General features: G+C 49.6%; 1 protein-coding gene across 4 annotated transcripts in view; it reads right to left on the minus strand.

Moving 5' to 3' along the window:
* Positions 1-1,352: 1,352 nt before the first annotated feature.
* Positions 1,353-18,438, minus strand: part of LOC144719073 (lysosomal alpha-glucosidase-like) — a 47,404-nt gene continuing 30,318 nt past the window's right edge. For 2 of the 4 annotated variants that reach the window (XM_078594854.1, XM_078594855.1), the window contains exons 16-21: positions 16,448-16,596; positions 14,489-14,630; positions 11,122-11,220; positions 10,567-10,782; positions 9,758-9,907; positions 1,353-9,458 (exon numbers count right to left, since the gene is read on the minus strand). In XM_078594854.1, the coding sequence (XP_078450980.1) occupies positions 9,396-9,458; positions 9,758-9,907; positions 10,567-10,782; positions 11,122-11,220; positions 14,489-14,630; positions 16,448-16,596 (819 nt within the window). In that variant the 3' untranslated portion in view covers positions 1,353-9,395. The remainder of the gene's footprint in view (positions 9,459-9,757; positions 9,908-10,566; positions 10,783-11,121; positions 11,221-14,488; positions 14,631-16,447; positions 16,597-18,438) is intronic. The other 2 variants (XM_078594856.1, XR_013585527.1) reach the window with 2 other exon arrangements.

Below are 18,438 nucleotides of genomic sequence, written 5' to 3' on the forward strand. Positions count from 1 at the left end.
TGTTTGTTGAGAAGCCTGAAACAGTTGTAATAAAGGACTCTTGCACTGGGTCTGTCTCCGTTGTCCTTTACTGTGGTTCGTACAACTTTGCCCGCACGGCGTCTCGCTCAGTCTCCTCCGTCTCCCGCTCGGCAACCCCACTGCTGCCGTCGCTCCTGCAGCCCCGTTGCCGGCTCACTATGCAGCCCCGCTGCTGGCTCTTCACTCAGCCTCTCTGTCCCCGACCTGCAGCCCCACGGCTGCTCACTATGCAGCCCCGCTGCTGGCTCTTCACTCAGCCTCTCTGTCCCCGACCTGCAGCCCCACGGCTGCTCTCTGTGCAGCCCCGCTGCTGGCTCTTCACTCAGCCTCTCTGTCCCCGACCTGCAGCCCCACGGCTGCTCTCTGTGCAGCCCCACTGCTGGCTCTTCACTCAGCCTCTCTGTCCCCGACCTGCAGCCCCACGGCTGCTCTCTGTGCAGCCCCGCTGCTGGCTCTCCGTCTCCTCCGTGCCCGGACACCGCTGGCCAACGGTGCCGAGTCCCGACCTGTGGCGATCACGCCACTTTCCTCCTCCTGCCCTGCGTGGCCTCCTCCCGTCTTTACTCCCACACTCTCCTCCAGCCCTTCCGGTTCCTGCCCTTAAAAGCTCTCCTCTCCCCCCACGTGACCCAACTCCTCCCCCCCTGTTACGTCATATCCGCGAGGCCGTTTACGCTCGCATTACACAGTGACACCAGTCCTCCTGAACTTCCACAACAATGCAAGACAACATTGCTTGTCATGGTTCATGGCACAAAACAAAAAGTCCTTGAACTTGGGCTGCGGCCCTCCAGAATCGCCCTGCGTCAGCAAGCGGCAGGAATGTCTCCCTGGGATCTGCACGGACCACTGATTGGACGACGTAGACCTGAGGTTATTCGCCGAATCGGCCTGGCCTCAGCAATAACACTGGTCAACACACTTTTTCTGGCATAAGGTCAGGGGCGGTTTCTTCATTAGGGCGATTGGGCGACGCACCACCAATGTCATTCAACCACAGAGTTTCGCGAGCCGTCACTGTGCCTCTGGATATAGTCCAATCAGCGTCATGCTACGCTCTGTGGAGTACCGCCTCTTTTTGGGCGATTTCACTCCGGCTGAGAATCGCCCCGAGTGTTCCCATAGACTTACATTCAAAGATGTTTTTTTTCGAACGGCAGGCGCTGCAATGCATTCTCTACGGCTTCCGGGAGGGCTCGCACTAACGTGCTTACGTCATCATACGTAAGCACGTTTCATCCAACAATATTATTTGTCGCCACCTAGTGGAATCTTTAATAAAAGAAACTGAGTGGATTGTAATAATAGTGAGTATAGAAACAAACAAGATGTATTGTAAGAGTCACTTTATTTTGCATTAATATTAAAGAAGTGAAGTTGCCTTTACATGCTTAAGCTGTTAATTTATCCATTGCATGGGTGGACCTGATCCTTATCAATCATCCAGACATTTGCCCCCCTGAGAGATTTTGCAGGAGCCGCCTGTTATTAGGGCTAGCTTGGAGCTATGATTGGGGCTATGATTAGGGATATGGGGCGATGTTGCTACGTGTAGATAATCCACAGCCGTGCAAATTTTGGCCATGTAACCCAAACTATGAACCCTGGAAGTGGAGGAGGAACAGCAAAACTACACGAACTCGCCGTCTCTCTCTCTCTCCTGAAACCCTCTCGTTGTGGCCAGGAAATCGACATTGGCATTAACCCCCCCCCCCCCGTGCCACACTGCTGCTACCATCGTGCGCAAGAACAGAATTCCAACTTAGTGAATTGCAGGTACTTTTTTTTTTATAAGTGGACCATGCCACCGGCATACATGGTAAGTAAAGCTCGTGTTGTAAGCTTATGACTCGGACTATCGTTGGTTTGGGACACAGGGCATCAATTAAGGCTGAAAAGATCTAGGCGGAGGACTATGGTTAGGGGGGTTAAGGCTACAGTTAGGGCTACGCGGTGAAGACGACGATTAAGCCTAGGTTTAGGAGTTAGAATTCTTGTTCGGGTTAATGCTGGCGTGAGGGTTTACCGAGGAAAGATCTCGGATAAAGGCTTAAATGGCAGCTAGAGTTCTGGGTAGTTGCATAGGATATGGGCAGATGTAGAGTTTGGGTTAATAGTTAATATTAGAGCTATAGTTAGGTTGAGAGTCTAAGGATTACGGCTATAGTTAGGATTTGTATTTAATGGTTAGGATTAGGGATAGAGTTTGAATTAAGTGTTAGGAGTAGGACTTTAGTTTGGGCTCGAGTTTGTGGTTATGTATGTTGAACTTCTTTCGCACCGGACGTAGCCAACCTTGCTACTCAGAGGTGCGGGGGGGGGGGTCATGGTTATTAGGGCTATGCTTGGAGCTATGATTGGGGCTATGATTAGGGATATGGGGCTATGATTAGGGTTGGCCCTCTCTGCTCTGAAGGGCCATTAACAAAAACGTCAGTCTTACCAGTGCTGTATGTTTCATATTCTTAGGTTTTTTCGGTAAAGTCACGTAGGTAAAAAAATTTAAATTAATAAAAATAAAATAAAAATAAAAATCACGACGTTTCGGAGGCAACACAAGCTTCCGTCTTCAGGTGGAACCGTCACAGCACGCTTGCTGTATCAAGTAATACGGAAGCTTGTGTTGCCTCCGAAACGTCGTGATTTTTATTTTTTATTTTATTTTACTTTTATAAATTTTTATTTTTTTTACCTACGTGACTTTACCGAAAAAACCTAAGAATATGAATCCTTGCAGTCACGAAAGCTTCAAATATAGAACTGTATGTTTCAGTTTTAAGGAACAGTTATTTTATTGGTGGTGGTGCGTTCGCTCAGTACACCGCTACCACTAACCAACGCAGTCCTTTAGATTTTTTACTTGAATGACAACATTAAATGCTCATTTTGTCCCAAACGAGACGTGACCACAAAATCAACATAGCATAATTATGAGCCATTATTAGATTAATGAATACAGGAAATCGGAATTAAAACAGCAGTTTCTTTTCACCCGCATCACTTTGTTTAGACAGCAGTGATTGTTTAATCTCAATTCAGAAGCACACTCAAAAGTGGCCATGACAACAGATGATGACAATTGTAACTATGATCATGTTAATTATGTTAATGCCGCAGGCACGAACATACACACACACACACTGCAGGCAGCTGCTTCCATCAACATCCTTATCATCAGCTTCATCATCATAAGCTTCATCATCATCGTCGTCATCATCAACCGTTATCATCGGAGGTGTGGGGAAGCACAACAAACTCAACACAAAAATAAGTTCTAAAGAAAGGCACTAACCAAAATATACTCAAGTTACTAGCCAAACCAGTGGTTACGGCTATCTGATGAGCATTAATAAACGACCCTCAAGTTTTTTTACACCATTGGAACCTTATTTGCCAGTAAAAAATATGATAATTGTTTTTTTATTCTTCTATCTGGCAACAAAACTGACACCTTTTTTACAAGCAGTCATGTTTGCATAGACCACAATACCTGCAGTCATAATGCAAACTAAAAACACTAGGCTCTAAGGAAAGCTGTCTCGGGTGTGGACCAATCAACTTCAAGGACAGTGCATACATTATCAGAGTTATGTTTTTTGTTTGCATTACGACTGCAGGTATTGTGGTCTATGCAAACATGACTCCTTGTAAAAAAAAGGTGTCAGTTTTGTTGCCAGATAGAAGGGTAAAAAACCAATTATCACTGACCCTCAAGTTGCTACACCAATGTGTATCGGCCAATAGCTCGCCTTCGCTGATGATCACCAATGAGTAAGCTCGTCGTTTTTACACGCTTTTATTTAACTCACTCTGCCTGTTGTTGTTGTTGTCGTATCTTCAAATCTTGTCACTCAATTTTAACCCACTTCCCAATGTGGTATCGACTGCAAATTTGGTATACTTATGTAATACTGATGACAATACCATATTCTATCATAAAAAAATAAAATACAATTTTTAAACGATCTTTTTACACGATTTCTATGAACTCACTCTGTTGTTGTTGTCGTATCCTCAAATATTGTAACTCAATTTTAACCCACTTCCCAATGTGGCATCGACTGCAAACTTGGTATACTTATGTCATACTGATGACAACACTGTATTCTATCAAAAAAAATGAAAAAGTTTTTTAAAACATTAATTTGTATTACTTATGTTTCGGCTTGGGTCTAATTGTCCACGCTCATCTGACGTTGGCTGTAAATCACCACGGCCCCTTTTACGTTATGGCAAGCTTTGCTGCCACTTCCTGGAGTTGTGGAGTTCTGCCATTACTCGTAGGGTACATTGCATTAAAGCGTGTCTTCAAAAAAGTTTTTTTTTTAATATTACTTATTACAGCTCAACTTAGCCAGTGGCCCCACTGATGAGAACCAACAACGAGTTCTACGCCTGCGCTCAACGTTCACAATCGTTGTTCGAGTTGCGCGTTGCACCCGACGAAAATTTCGCATAAATTTGGCTCAAACCTCACCGATGACCACACCAAGGATGACCGGCGATTTCCGCCAACAACGATCTTCACGCCGCTGTGCAGCCAAGCAGGGTGGCACCGTGGAATTCTACTCCCAATATCCATAATCGAGTATATTTTGGGTTAGATCGTGTACATGTAAACGCGTCGTAAAACCCGCAAACTAATTGACATGTTTTATTTTCGTGGCAAAAACCTCACGAATTGGATGTGTCGGGTGGTGGCGGGTTTAACGATACATTTACGCGATCTAATGGAAAAAAATACTCTCTCATGGATATTGGTCTTGAAAGCCTACTACGCCATTGGAACCTCATTTGCCAGTAAAAAATATGATAATTGTTTTTTTTACCCCTTTATCTGGCAACAAAACTGACACCTTTTTTTACAAGGAGTCATGTTTGCATAGACCACAATACCTGCAGTCATAATGCAAACAAAAAACATAACTCTGATGTATGCACTGTCCTTGAAGTTGATTGGTCCACACCCGAGACAGCTTTCCTTAGAGCCTAGTCTCACATGGTGTTGGACCAGATGACGCCAAAAGGCGCACAACTCAAAGACAATGCACCATCAGAGTATGAGAGCTCGGGCAAGCATTTACACCATTGGAATCTCATTTGCCGGTAAAAAATATAATTGTTTTTTTTACCTTTTTATCTGGCAACAAAACTGACACCTTTTTTTACAAGGAGTCATGTTTGCATAGACCACAATAGCTGCAGTCATAATGCAAAAAAAACCACAACTCTTATAATGTATGCACTGTCCTTGAAGTTGATTGGTCCACACCCGAGACAGCTTTCCTTAGAGCCTAGTCTCACATACTACGTGTTATACATTCCACCCCACCCTTCACATACACCACACGCACAGCAGCAGCAGCATCAGCATCCGAGTCATCTTGCACTTTCAATGAACACCGAGGCAACCGCAGCCGTTCCGGCCAGCGAGCCTCTGAGTCGCGCTCAAACTTTTGCGAAACTGTGCACATTCCGTTTGCGTCTTACTCTCATTACAATCACAACTGGCCAGTGACTGCCAAACATCACGACGCTGATGCGAGTTGCCAAAGATCACTCGATAACTTGGGCGGAATTCGGCGCCAATCGGTTGTTAACCGAACGTTTCCTCCCAGCTTTAAAATGTAACATCTTTCGTTTCATCATATATATGTATACACACAGTATACGGCATTTAGTTCTATAAAGCAGCCACTCTGTGCTACATACACACACATGCATATTTGTGATGGACAGGACTCTTAATAGAGTGCAAAAACAAATGCTCACACTGACTAATTTACACAGTGCCTCTACCATTTACAGCCAGTGCCGTAATCATATGACCAATTTTACAACTAATCCTATTACTCTGTTGTTCCTGTGTTAATCTGGTTAACCTTACTAACTACCAGATGCATGTCCTAGTAGTTACTCGAAAAATAATTACGTTACATTTTAGATGAGACACGGCATAGGGTGGGGGTGGCCTTCATCTAGTGGCTTGCTGGCTGCATTCCTGGGCCACCTGGCTGGCTTGCGGGGGGGGGGGCTATGTGCGCGATGGTGATGCCACCTGCATCCCACAGCCCGCTTGTCCACCTTCCATCCCGGCCGTGTATCATCTACTACATCAGACAAAAGTTTTGCTGGCTGGCTGGAATCCTGGGCTACCTGGCTGGCTTGCGCGGGGGCCATGTGCGTGATGGTGATGCCACCTGCATCCCACAGCCTGCTCGGCCACCTTCCACCCCGGCCGTGTATCATCGACTACATCAGACAAAAGTTTTGCTGGCTGGCTGGCTGGCTGGCTGGCAGGAGAGAGGGACAGAGGGAATGGGTGGATGGACGGACGCGTCAAAAGGACGAGCAAGCGGCTATTTTAAAATGACGGCGCAACTCCGAAATAAATTAACGGAGGAATTGATGCCGGCAGGTTTGCTCAACGCTAGGCGTGGCAGCAGCTCATGCACTCTGATCACAAAACACAGCCACGGTTACAGCCGAGCGATGTCGTTTGCGAGCCTCAATCGAACCTCATTAGTTTTCTTTTTTTTTAAAAAGTAATCGCGAAAGCAATAAAGTGACGCGGCCCACTCAGCGGGGTGTCTTTTAACCATCGACCATAACACACTACGCGCAAGTCTGCTTCACGGTAGACGCTTAAACACCGCTCAGCTGATGCCGCTAAAAACGAGCAGGACGTACCGCGCGCGTGACCACTTCGGCAGCAATTGGTTCAAGCGAGCCTGGCTCTGCTGGCGAGACAGGGAACGTCGAAACCGGTCCGGAGTTTGCTTGCATCGATACCAACGCTGCTGAAATGACACGCTCCAAGAAGGCCGTGCAGCCAATTACGTGTGTTAAAAATACTGCCATGACAAGATATGGGAGGAGGCATTTCGTCTGCTTACCCTGGTCAACACACTTTTTCTGGCATAAGGTATTCCAACGGGTTTAAGGTAATTTTGGGGTGCCGATTCCAAATCTGGCATCAGTTTTTGTCTATCATATCAGGTTTTTGAGATATCAAATATTGCATTTTCAATAAAAACTGCAGAAGAAAAATATTAAATAAATATGGATATCTACATAAAATGATATTATAAACACACTATCCTAAAAATACAGCACCATATTTTAACACTAAAGCAGTCACTGACTCGCAACAACTTGCAATCATAAGTGACAGAGTCAATTTCGGGTAAAATCAATGACAATGGGGTATGCCGATAGCATAAAATGAGATGTGATAGAGCAAATCTGAGATCAGATTTGGAATCAGCACCCTGAAATTAGTCTAAACAGCTGCAAAAGTCCAGGCCAGAATTTTTTTTTTATTTTGTTGACCAGTGTTATTAATCTTCTTACTCGACATTTTAATGCTTCCTTCTCTCTTGCAACATCTCCCTCTTTGCTCTGAGAGCCAAAGTAGCCATGCAGTGATGGCCTTCTAAGACCTGTGTATGGATGGAGGGTGGTGGTGGGGGCTGGGTATGAAGTGTTCAAAGTCGCGTTTTGAGGTATGCATAACAAAGACAAAGATCCCCCGTATCGCCTTAACAGACTGTTGGAGCAAGTGCTGTTAGCGAGCACCTATGAAGCCCGGCACAGCAAATGAGGGGCTGGGTGGCCAGCACCACGCCCGGCCGCCTTTGTCTCCCCAGTGGCGATGCTTAAATACCGCACCGGGTACTCATTTGAGGCCTAGTCGAGCTAGGCGAGGCCCATGACTGATTCAGATCATTGTTGGTGTTGGCCGTGAGCGGGAATCGAACTCGGGTCGCCGGGTTCGTAGCGCAACGCGCTAACCGCTGCACCACTGCTCTGTTTGGATACACACACACACACAGGTGCGTGTATATCGGGGTACGGTCCCTGCAACTGCTTTGCTCACGTCACTGCTGCCAGAAGGGCCCTCTCCACCAGAGTGAACTCTACGTGCCGTGTGGGCATGCGTGCCGCCGAAACGCTGCCGTAGTTCGGCTATTCGTACCGAACGCACGACGGAACGTTACGACAGAGTCGTGTGTGTGTGTGTGTATGAACCTCATGGCGGGACCACGGGGTCCCATAAGCCCCTGGCTCTCGCATAAACATTATGTTATAATGTCAACAAAAACGTTGCTCTTTTACACCAATGGGTTTGAAGGATGGTGGCAAGTGTTGTCTTGTTAAGCTATGCCTTTAAAACTGAAAACTACTTACCTGCAGTGCCTCTATTTAAATACACCCTGTCAATCATCACGTTTCTCAGTATGGATTTGTGAACACGCTTTGTAAACAGTACATAAAATAGTACGCATTTTCAATGCGCTGTTCATATTGTAACAAGCGTTTATACCAATGTTACTCTACAGAGTAGTGGGTCGTCGCTCCTCTGATACGTGTCGATACGAGCGGTATGTGGGGACTATGGCTTAACCGCAAAAAAAAAAAACCTATCTGCACAGATGCATACGGACAAGAGAAGTATTACCAAACAGGAGGAATTAACGGTGCAACGCATCTCATCTGTTAAATATCTACAGGTAACAGGATCGTCATCGATTGATCCTGGCTGCAGACATTGGTAGGTCACAAATAATAATGAAGATAAGTTTCACTGTATTATGCATCCCGTGATGACAAATAAAGGACTTAAGTCGTGTAGGCAGTTTGAGCAGCTTTGGATAAGATCTATAATGATCCTGCCCATACCCAAGCGTGGAGTTGCATTCGCTAGTTCAGCTCTTCTGCGCATTCGTCCTCGCTGCTGCCACTGCGCTTGGACACGACACGACAACAGAATGATCCGTGCCAGGCGGGTCGCGGCGTTTATGTGCGCGGTGGGACGGAGTCGCCCAAAATAAATAAATAATTTGCGATTGTGACTTCCGTTAATTCGGGACCCCGGGGTCCTGCCATAAGGTTCATATATCCAAGCGTAACGTGCTCGTTGCACCTTGCCATACGCGACGATAGACAAAAAAATCTATCAGAGAATTTCAGTTCCGTGCGAGTGAAGGTGCGTGTGTGTCCGTGCGCGTGTATGCGGGTACCGATGTGTGTGTGCAGATGTGTGTGTAGGGGTGTGTAGGTGTGTGTGTAGGTGTGCGTAGGTGTGTGTGTGTAGGTGTGTGTGTAGGTGTGTGTGTAGGTGTGTGTGTAGGGGTGTGTGTAGGGGTGTGTATAGGCGTGTGTATAGGCGTGTGTGTAGGTGTGTGTGCAGGTGTGTGTGTAGGTGTAGGTGTGTGTGTAAGTGTGTGTGTAGGGGTGTGTGTGTGTAGGTGTGTGTGTAGGTGTGTGTGTAGGTGTGTGTGTAGGGGTGTGTGTAGGGGTGTGTGTAGGTGTGAGTGTAGGTGTGTGCGCGCGTGTCTGTGCATTACGCGCATGTGCTTGCGCGCGTGTCTTCACTGCCACTCCAACGTGATGGCCTCGGACAACGGCACGGTGAGGTTCGACACGGACAACACCTGGGGGTCACGGGGACAAAGTGAGCACACGAGACGAGACACGCCCTCGCCCCAGCCCTTGTACCCTCCCCCCTGGCCTCGCATTAATATTCACCACAACTTTGTGTTAAAATGCGACCTCCCCCCTCCTTCCCCCCCATCACCTTCCCCTCTCTGTGCCCCCCTCCCCTCCCCCCCTCCCCCTCCTTCCCCGGGTCACCTGCCCCTCTCTGTGCCCCCCTCCCCTCCCCCCCTCCCCCCCCCCCCGTGCCCCCCCCCCCTCCCCCCCGTGCCCCCCTCCCCCCCGTGCCCCCCGTCACCTGCGTGCTGCTGGAGTAGGAGAAGGAGACGTAGCCCCCGTTGAGGCGAACGCGGCTGGGGCGCCGGGGGACGCCCATCACGGAGACGGAGCCGAGCGGGGGCAGTGGAGTGCCGGGCGCGGCATGCAGCACGGTGGAGTGCAGCGTGCCCTACAAAGAGAGAGATCCCCCGTATAGCCTCGGCTGACTTTTGGGGCAAGTGGCGAGTCGATCGACTCGGGTGTCCGGATTTGTACCGCGGCGCGCTGACCGCTACACACGCACGTAGACAGACAAAGATCCCCAGTATAGCCTTAACAGGCTGTAGGGGCAAGTGCTGTTAGCGAGCATCCACGAAGGCCGGCACAACATACGAGGGGGTGGGTGGCCAGCACCACGCCCGACCGCCTTTGTCTCCCCAGTGGCGATGTTTACACACCGTACCAGGTACTCATTTCTGGCTGAGTCGACCTAGGGGAGGCCCAGGACTGGATCAGATAATTGTCACTGGTGTTGGCCGTGAGCGGGAATCGAACCCGGGTCGCCAGGTTCATAGCGCAGCGCGCTAACCGCTACCCCACCACTCCCCACAGGTACACACACGCACGCATACACTCATTTCTGGCTGAGTCGACCTAGGGGAGGCCCAGGACTGGATCAGATAATCGTCACTGGTGTTGGCCGTGAGCGGGAATCGAACCCGGGTCGCCAGGTTCATAGCGCAGCGTAGCGCTAACCGCTACCCCACCGCTCTCCACAGGTACACACACGCACGCGTACACGCAGCTACGCAAGCCCCCAATCCACCAACGGCCGCTCCCCTGCCTGACCTGCGTGGCCTTGAACTTGAGGGCCCAGTATCGGCCGCTCTGCAGGGGCCCTGGGGTGTCCCCGTCATCCCAGAAGAGGTCCCCTTGGGCCCCCTCCTCCTCCTCCTCCTCCTCTTCCTCTCCGCCATCGTCACCCTCATCGGACTCCGGTGGCCGTAGCGCAGCCACGATGCCCAGGGGATTCCTGCGACTCGCACTGCTCGTCGTGTCCGGGACCTGAGGGCAGACAGGAGGGGAGCAAGGGAGCGTGGCGTAGGGGGGGGGCGGGGCGTGGCGGGGGCGGGGACCCGGGGGGGGGGTGGGGATGCGGGGAAATGATGGACCGCGTCAGAGCACAGGCAGATGAGCGAAGATGCGAGGAAACGCAGGGAGACAGCACGGAGCCATGAGGGGACATGAGAGGGAGACGAGTGGATTAGAGACGCGGTTCGGTTCATCGCGGCCACCTCTGCCCCGCGTGGCGAACCTCCCTGGGATCCTACGGGAGGGGCGGGGGGGGTGGGGGGGGGTGGGGGGCAGGGGGGGGTGGGGGGGGGGAAATGCCACCGCGCTCACCTGTGTGGGCACGATGAAGCCGGCGCGCAGGTGTAGGTTGATTTTGTCGAGCGGAGCGTCGAGGGTAAAGTTCTCCCCTTTGCTCCGGATCGCCGATCCCTGGGGGAAGGAGGAGAGAGAGGGAGGGGGGTGCCCACACTGAACTCGCCAACCTCGAGAATAATCCACGCACTCGATTGTTTGGGACTAGGCCACGTAATTATCTGATTAAATCGAATTATTCTAATGTATATTTATAGAACGCCTTCACTCAAGTCGCTCTATGACGTAGCTTACAAAACGATGACACAGAATGGAATTATACTGGTAGGAACCTCCTGGTTACACCAGCCCATAGGGGATTATTGTGTCCGTCCGTCATGCAGGAAGGGGAGGGTGGGGAGGGAGGGGCTGGGTGGGGAGGGGCTGGGTGGGGAGGGAGGGGCTGGGTGGGGAGGGGAGGGTGGGGAGGGGCTGGTTGGGGAGGGTGGGGCTGGGTGGGGGGTGGGAGGGGTGGGGCTGGGTGGGGAGGGGCTGGTCACCCCGTGGTGCCCTTATAAAACTCAACGTTTCACCTACTCACGCCGGCTTGCGCCCGCCCTCACAGTCGGGCATATTTGCGGAATACACCACGCCGCCGTTGACCCTGGCCATTGACCGAGCAACCCAACGTTCCTACCAGCTCCCTCCGCAGCAGGAATGTGTTGTCGATGGTAGGGGCGGTGCTACAGGGATTGAGAAATGACCGACGGCGATAGAGGGGTACTTAGGGATCACTCCTTCCCGTCCCGAGTGGAAGGAGTGGAGGGACGAAGGGAGGGAAGAGGATGGGCAACAGAGAAGAGGTGAGGATTGAAGATGCTCCGCCACCAGACCGGCCAAATTAAATTGTCACGTGGTGCACAAGGGATTTACTGTGCCAATTCATACTGTTTCAGTTGAAGAATAATTCTCACAAACAAATTTAGCTCATAGATACATTTAACTCAATTACGGATACGCGAGATATCGCTTGAAACTGCGTTAAGCATCTTCAGGACAACATGATCCAGGAAGTCACAAAATAAATCCAGGAAGTGAGAATTCAGAAGAATTCAGAAGAATTCTGACTTCTGTATCATGATGAATCTCAATGTTGGGTAGAGGGTTTCAAATTTGATCAGATGTTAACTACCTTGTCTCGTATACAGGAGGTCGTGGGTTCGATGCCGACCCTGGCGCCTGCATATTTGGAGTTTGCGTGTTTTACTCGTAGTCGTGTGGATTTTTATCCAGGAAATCCAGTTATTCCCCCAACATTGAGAACATCTTTTAAGAATACAATAAATTTCCACGTGATAAGCCACTTCGCTGAGCTATCATTTGTGGCCAGGTCGCTTCTGAAAGAGGCGCTATATAGCTCAGTGGGCCTTACCGAGTAAAAATAAAATAATTAGTTTAATGTTGGCTGTAAAGACAAACCTTCATGTGAAGCTATCCAATCAAGCGGCTCCGATTACAATAAACGCTTTCAACCATAGTTGGAAAGCGATTAAATGAACTTGGGGCCACGGGTGGAGAGATCATTCAAGTTCAAGTTCATTTATTTGGTATAGCCCTGTGAGCCATTCGGCTCTAGAATCGGGTGCAACCGCAACAAACAAAAAACATGAACAAAAAAACATCTTAAAGTGAATACGTGACTAAGTGCAAACAGAAATTCCAAGAAAAGACAGCAAAATATTGCAGGAAAAAAATCACCGTACACCAACGCTGACGATGATGGCCAAGTGACAGAACGCCAGGCCGGCCACTGCTGAGCAAGCGCGTAGCAGAATTCCGACTGGCATCAGAATGAGATGTTCAGCATGTTCAGAATGAGTGAAGTGTATTTCCCACCGAGTAAAATCCGTCGAGTTAAGGAGCTCGTTGTCAAGGGCGATTCGGGCCGGCAGACAACACAAAGCAATTACAGATTTTAAAAAAATATCTATATTTATAAAATAAACAATTTTAACACGTAGGCTTTCGCGACCAATATCCATTGGTTAAATCGCGTAAATATAAATTGTCATTAAACCCGCCACCACCCGACACGGCCAATTAGTAAGGTTTGTCACGTGAACGAAACGTGCCAATTAGTTACCAGTTCAGCACACCAGTCGTGCTTGAGAGTAAACCCGAATGGTAATGTTGTGGGTTTACATTTATATTTACGTGATCTTACCCAAAAAAAACATCCTCTATTATGCAAAATAAATGATGCTGTAAAATTACATTCACACTTAAACTTTAGTGATTTCAATAGTTAGTTTGAATGAGGACAGAGATGACAGAATGGAGATATACTCTTAGTTTTTTCGGTAAAGTCACGTAGGAAAAAACAATTTGAAATAAAAATTAATAAAAATAAAATAATAAAAATCACGACGTTTCGGAGGCAACACAAGTCTCCGTCATCAAGTGGGACCGTCACAGCCAGATTTGATGTATCAAGTGTATCACAAGTGTATCACAAGTGTATCACTTGATACAGAAAATCTAGATGTGACGGTCCCACCTGATGACGGAGACTTGTGTTGCCTCCGAAACGTCGTGATTTTTATTATTTTATTTTTATTAATTTTTATTTCATTTTTTTACCTACGTGACTTTAACGAAAAAACTAAGAATATGAATCCTTGCAGTCACGAAAGCTTCAAATCTAGAATGGAGATGCCAATAGGCAACAAAAGTTTTGTGGTGGTTCCAACAGCTGGGACCAGCCACGTTAAATGCTCTTGATCCAAATTACGTGTGAAATCTGGGACCTATTAATAGGATTAATAGGATCTGCGTCGCAGATTATTAGGACTGTCCAATGGCAAGAACAGACTTAACGTGGAGCACCTATGGCTGCAGAGTTTGGTAGTGCATGTTGTTTACGTCGTTTATTGTGAAAATTCGGTCACAGTTCCTATGACCTGCACTGTTTCATTGCTTTCATGGCTTTATTTTGGTGATTTTCGAAAAGTTTTTTGGATTGGCCATGTTTGTTTGTTGTAGTACAGAGTTAGACTGATGGCCTTAATCTAAGTTGTCTTGTGGTTGTTGTTGTTTGACTTGCATCCCACTGGGATATTTGCACAGGGTTGGTGTACGGTAATTTTTTCTGCAATATTTTGCTGTCTTTTCTTGGATTTTCTGTTTGCACATAGTCACTTTAAGATGTTTTCTTGTTCATGTTTTTGTTTTTTGTTTGTTGCGGTTGCACCCGATTCAAGAGCCGAATGGCTCACAGGGCTATACCTAATAAATGAACTTCGACTTTGAACTTTGAACCTCCCAGCATGCACCGTGGGTGTGGGGGTGATGTGGCCGGCGCGTACCGCTGGGTGCCCGTGGTGCGGTGCGCGACGGTGCGGCGTACCGTGTAGAAGTCGTACCACGTGCCGGCGGGAAGGTAGGCCTGCACGGAGCGCGCGCCTTCCTCCAGCGCCGGCGACACGAGCAGCGCCGGCCCCCACAGCAGCTGCCGGTCGATGGCGTACGCCTGCTCGTCGTGCGGAAACCTTGCGCCGTTGAGCGCACGCGCACACGCGCAAAGATAAAGACAAAGATCCCCCGTATAGCCTTAACAGACTGTAGGGGCAAGTGCGGTTAGCGAGCACCTATGAAGGCCAGAACGGCACACGAGGGGGTGGGTGGCCAGCACCACGCCCGACCGACTTTGTCTCCCCAGCAGCGATGTTTACACACCGCACCGGGTACTCATTTGAGGCTGAGTCGACCTAGGGGAGGCCCAGGACCGGTTCAGATAACCGTCACTGGTGTTGGCCGTGAGCGGGAATTGAACCCGTGTCGCCGGGTTCGTAGTGCAGCGCGCTAACCGCTACACTACCGCTCCCCACACGCGCACACACGCACACACGCACACGCTACGTGAGCAACGCTGATCGTGACGAGTCGTTGGCTGACGTTGGCTTCGCATGAAGGAACCAGATCAGCAGACGACGTCTCCTTCGCATACAAGTGTAGAGGAGTAAAATGGGGACGTGACGTCATGTGTGACGCCATGTGTGCCGTCCAGTGCGATGACGTCACGTCTCGTGGAGTACCTAAGGGAGACCCCGTGACGAGAGCGGGGTCACCGTGGGAACGGGTAGAGTGAGAAGGGTAGAGAGGGAACCAGGGGGTAGAGGGACGAAGTGGTGAGACTGGAAGGATGCTGGTGGTAGCCGTAGAGGTGCTTCTCTCTCCGGTCGGTGGAGTTGGCAGAGTCCCCGATCCCACACGAGAGAGAGAGAGACCGGAGCTAGCCGGCAGGGACCAGGACTCACCGTAGGACCCCTAGCCCCTGGGAGTTGTGTACCCTTGTGTGTTAGATTGTAACAGCTCTAATCAACCTTTGGCGAAGTCCATAACTTTATCTCCGTCTCCGAGTGCGTCCTGGGAACTCCTCGATACAAGCGTCCTTCCACATTTTTTCGCGCATCGGCCCGGCAGACTCCCACGAGTGCATAATTTCAGCAGCGTTGCTTGAACGAAAGCAAAACTCTGGACCGGTTTCGACAAACAGCGTGTCGATCGGCGAGAGTTTTGTGTAAACGAGTCGGCGACCCAGTTTGGTTCTGCTGTTGGAGCGCGGTTTGTGGAGTCTGTAAATGATGACCCATCCGACACGGGAGACGTTCGTATCGTCCGATGCAGAGCGCCGGTCAACCCACCTCAACCCGAACAGCACGGTCATCTCAGCCGATACAGAGAGCCGTCGGACACGGCCAATTAGTTTGGTTTGTCGTGTAAACAAAACGTGCCAATTAATTACAACTTCAGCCCACCAGTGTTTTGGAGAGTAATTTCACAACATTTACAATGTGAATACGACATTTTGCCGGTAAATTACATCAAGCATCACTGGGCGATCTTTCCAGAATTGTGTCAAACTGAGGACAAGGGTGAGAGTGAGGGCAGCAGGGAGCGAGGCTATGAGAGGGGTGCGAGGGACGGAGAGTTGGAGGAAATAAAGAGGGAGCTCACTCAAAATTGAGAGGAAAAAAGGATGCCGAGTGGGAGTGAGGTAGGGAGCGAGCGAGCGAGTGAGGAGAGAGTAAAGAATGAAGTAGAGAAAACAGTCAGGGTTAAGGGTGGAAGGCGAGTTGATGGTGAGAGGGAGGAAAATGGGGAATAAGGGAGCAAGGAGGGAGTGAGTAAGTAGTGAGTTGAGATTATGAGAGAGTGATGGGAGTGCCGAATTTCTTTCGCACCGTACATAGCCACCCGTGCTAATCGGAGGAGTGAAGCTGTGAGGGAGGGAGCAGTAAGGAGAGAAGAAGGGGGTGATGGGAGTGAAGCGGTGAGGTGGGAGGGGGGGGGGACCCCGTCTCACTCGAAGAAGAGAGGCCGTGCCACGGTGCTTCCGCTCTGGTGAGCGCCCATGAAGAGCGAGTACAGGAGGGGCAGCAGCGAGTAGCGCGTGAGGAGCGCTCGCCGCATCGCAGCCTGAGCAGCGGCCGAGAACACCGTGGGGTCCTGGGGCTACACACGCAACGCACACACACACACAATGTATACACACGCACACGCACACACAATGTATACACACGTACACACAATGTATACACACGCAACGCACACACACACACAATGTATACACACACAACGCACACACACACACAATGTATACACACGCAACGCACACACACACACAATGTATACACACGCACACACAATGTATACACACGCACACACAATGTATACACACGCAACGCACACACACACACAATGTATACACGCGCAACGCACACACACACACAATGTATACACACGCAACGCACACACACACACAATGTATACACACGCAACGCACACACACACACAATGTATACACACGCAACGCACACACACACACAATGTATACACACGCAATGCACACACACACACAATGTATACACACGCAACGCACACACGCAATGTATACACGCGTAACGCACACACACACGCAATGTATACACACGTAACGCACACACACGCAATGTATACACACGCACACGCACACACACACACGCAATGTATACACGCGCAACGCACACACACACACGCAATGTATACACACGTAACACACACACACGCAATGTATACACGCGCAACGCACACACACACACACAATGTATACACACGTAACGCACACACACACACAATGTATACACACGCACACGCACACACACACACGCAATGTATACACACGTAACGCACACACACACACGCAATGTATACACACGTAACGCACACACACACACAATGTATACACGCGCAACGCACACACACACACACAATGTATACACACGCAACGCACACACACACGCACAATGTATACACACGTAACGCACACACACACGCACAATGTATACACACGTAACGCACACACACACGCACAATGTATACACACGTAACGCACACACACACACAATGTATACACACGTAACGCACACACACACACAAGGTATACACACGCAACGTACACACACACAATGTATACACACGTAACGCACACACACACACAATGTATACACACGTAACGCACACACACACACAATGTATACACACGTAACGCACACACACACAAGGCATACACACGCAACGCATACACACACAAGGCATACACACGCAACGCACACACACACAAGGTATACACACGCAACGCACACACACACACAAGGTATACACACGTAACGCACACACACACACAAGGTATACACACGCAACGCACACACACACACAATGTATACACACGTAACGCACACACACACAATGTATACACACGCAACGCACACACACACACAATGTATACACACGTAACGCAACGCACACACACACAATGTATACACACGCAACGCACACACAAACAATGTGTAATAAACGACTGGACCACGATGTCTGGCGCAGTGTCCTTTATTCGGTTCGTACTGTATTCCCACACGGCTGTCTCTACTCTGTAGCTTCTCCACGGTGCTGACTCCGATGTCGGCTCGGTCCACAACAGCAGCCCCGCTGCTGTTACTCTCACACAGCCCCCCTTGGCTGTACTCGCTGCAACTCCTCTCTCCTTCGTCCTCTCTGCAGCTCTGACAGCCTCGTGCTGTCTCTCCCTCTTCTCTCCCGCCACACCTGGCAGCCACACCGCTGCCTCTAACACGCAGCCCTTCTGGCTGTCTTCTCCGCAGCTGCACACCACTCCGTAGCTTCCTCCTGTCTTCGGGGTTGGCTCCCGATGGCCGTCGGTGCCCCCCCTCTTCTCACTCGCCCGCGTGGCCTCACTCTTTTCCGTTCACACCCCGACTGACTTCCCCTTCCGGTTTACCCGCTTAAGGACCCGAACCT

Source organism: Lampetra planeri, chromosome 5 (genome assembly GCF_965212315.1).
Source record: "Lampetra planeri chromosome 5, kcLamPlan1.2.h2, whole genome shotgun sequence".
NCBI lineage: Eukaryota > Metazoa > Chordata > Hyperoartia > Petromyzontiformes > Petromyzontidae > Lampetra > Lampetra planeri.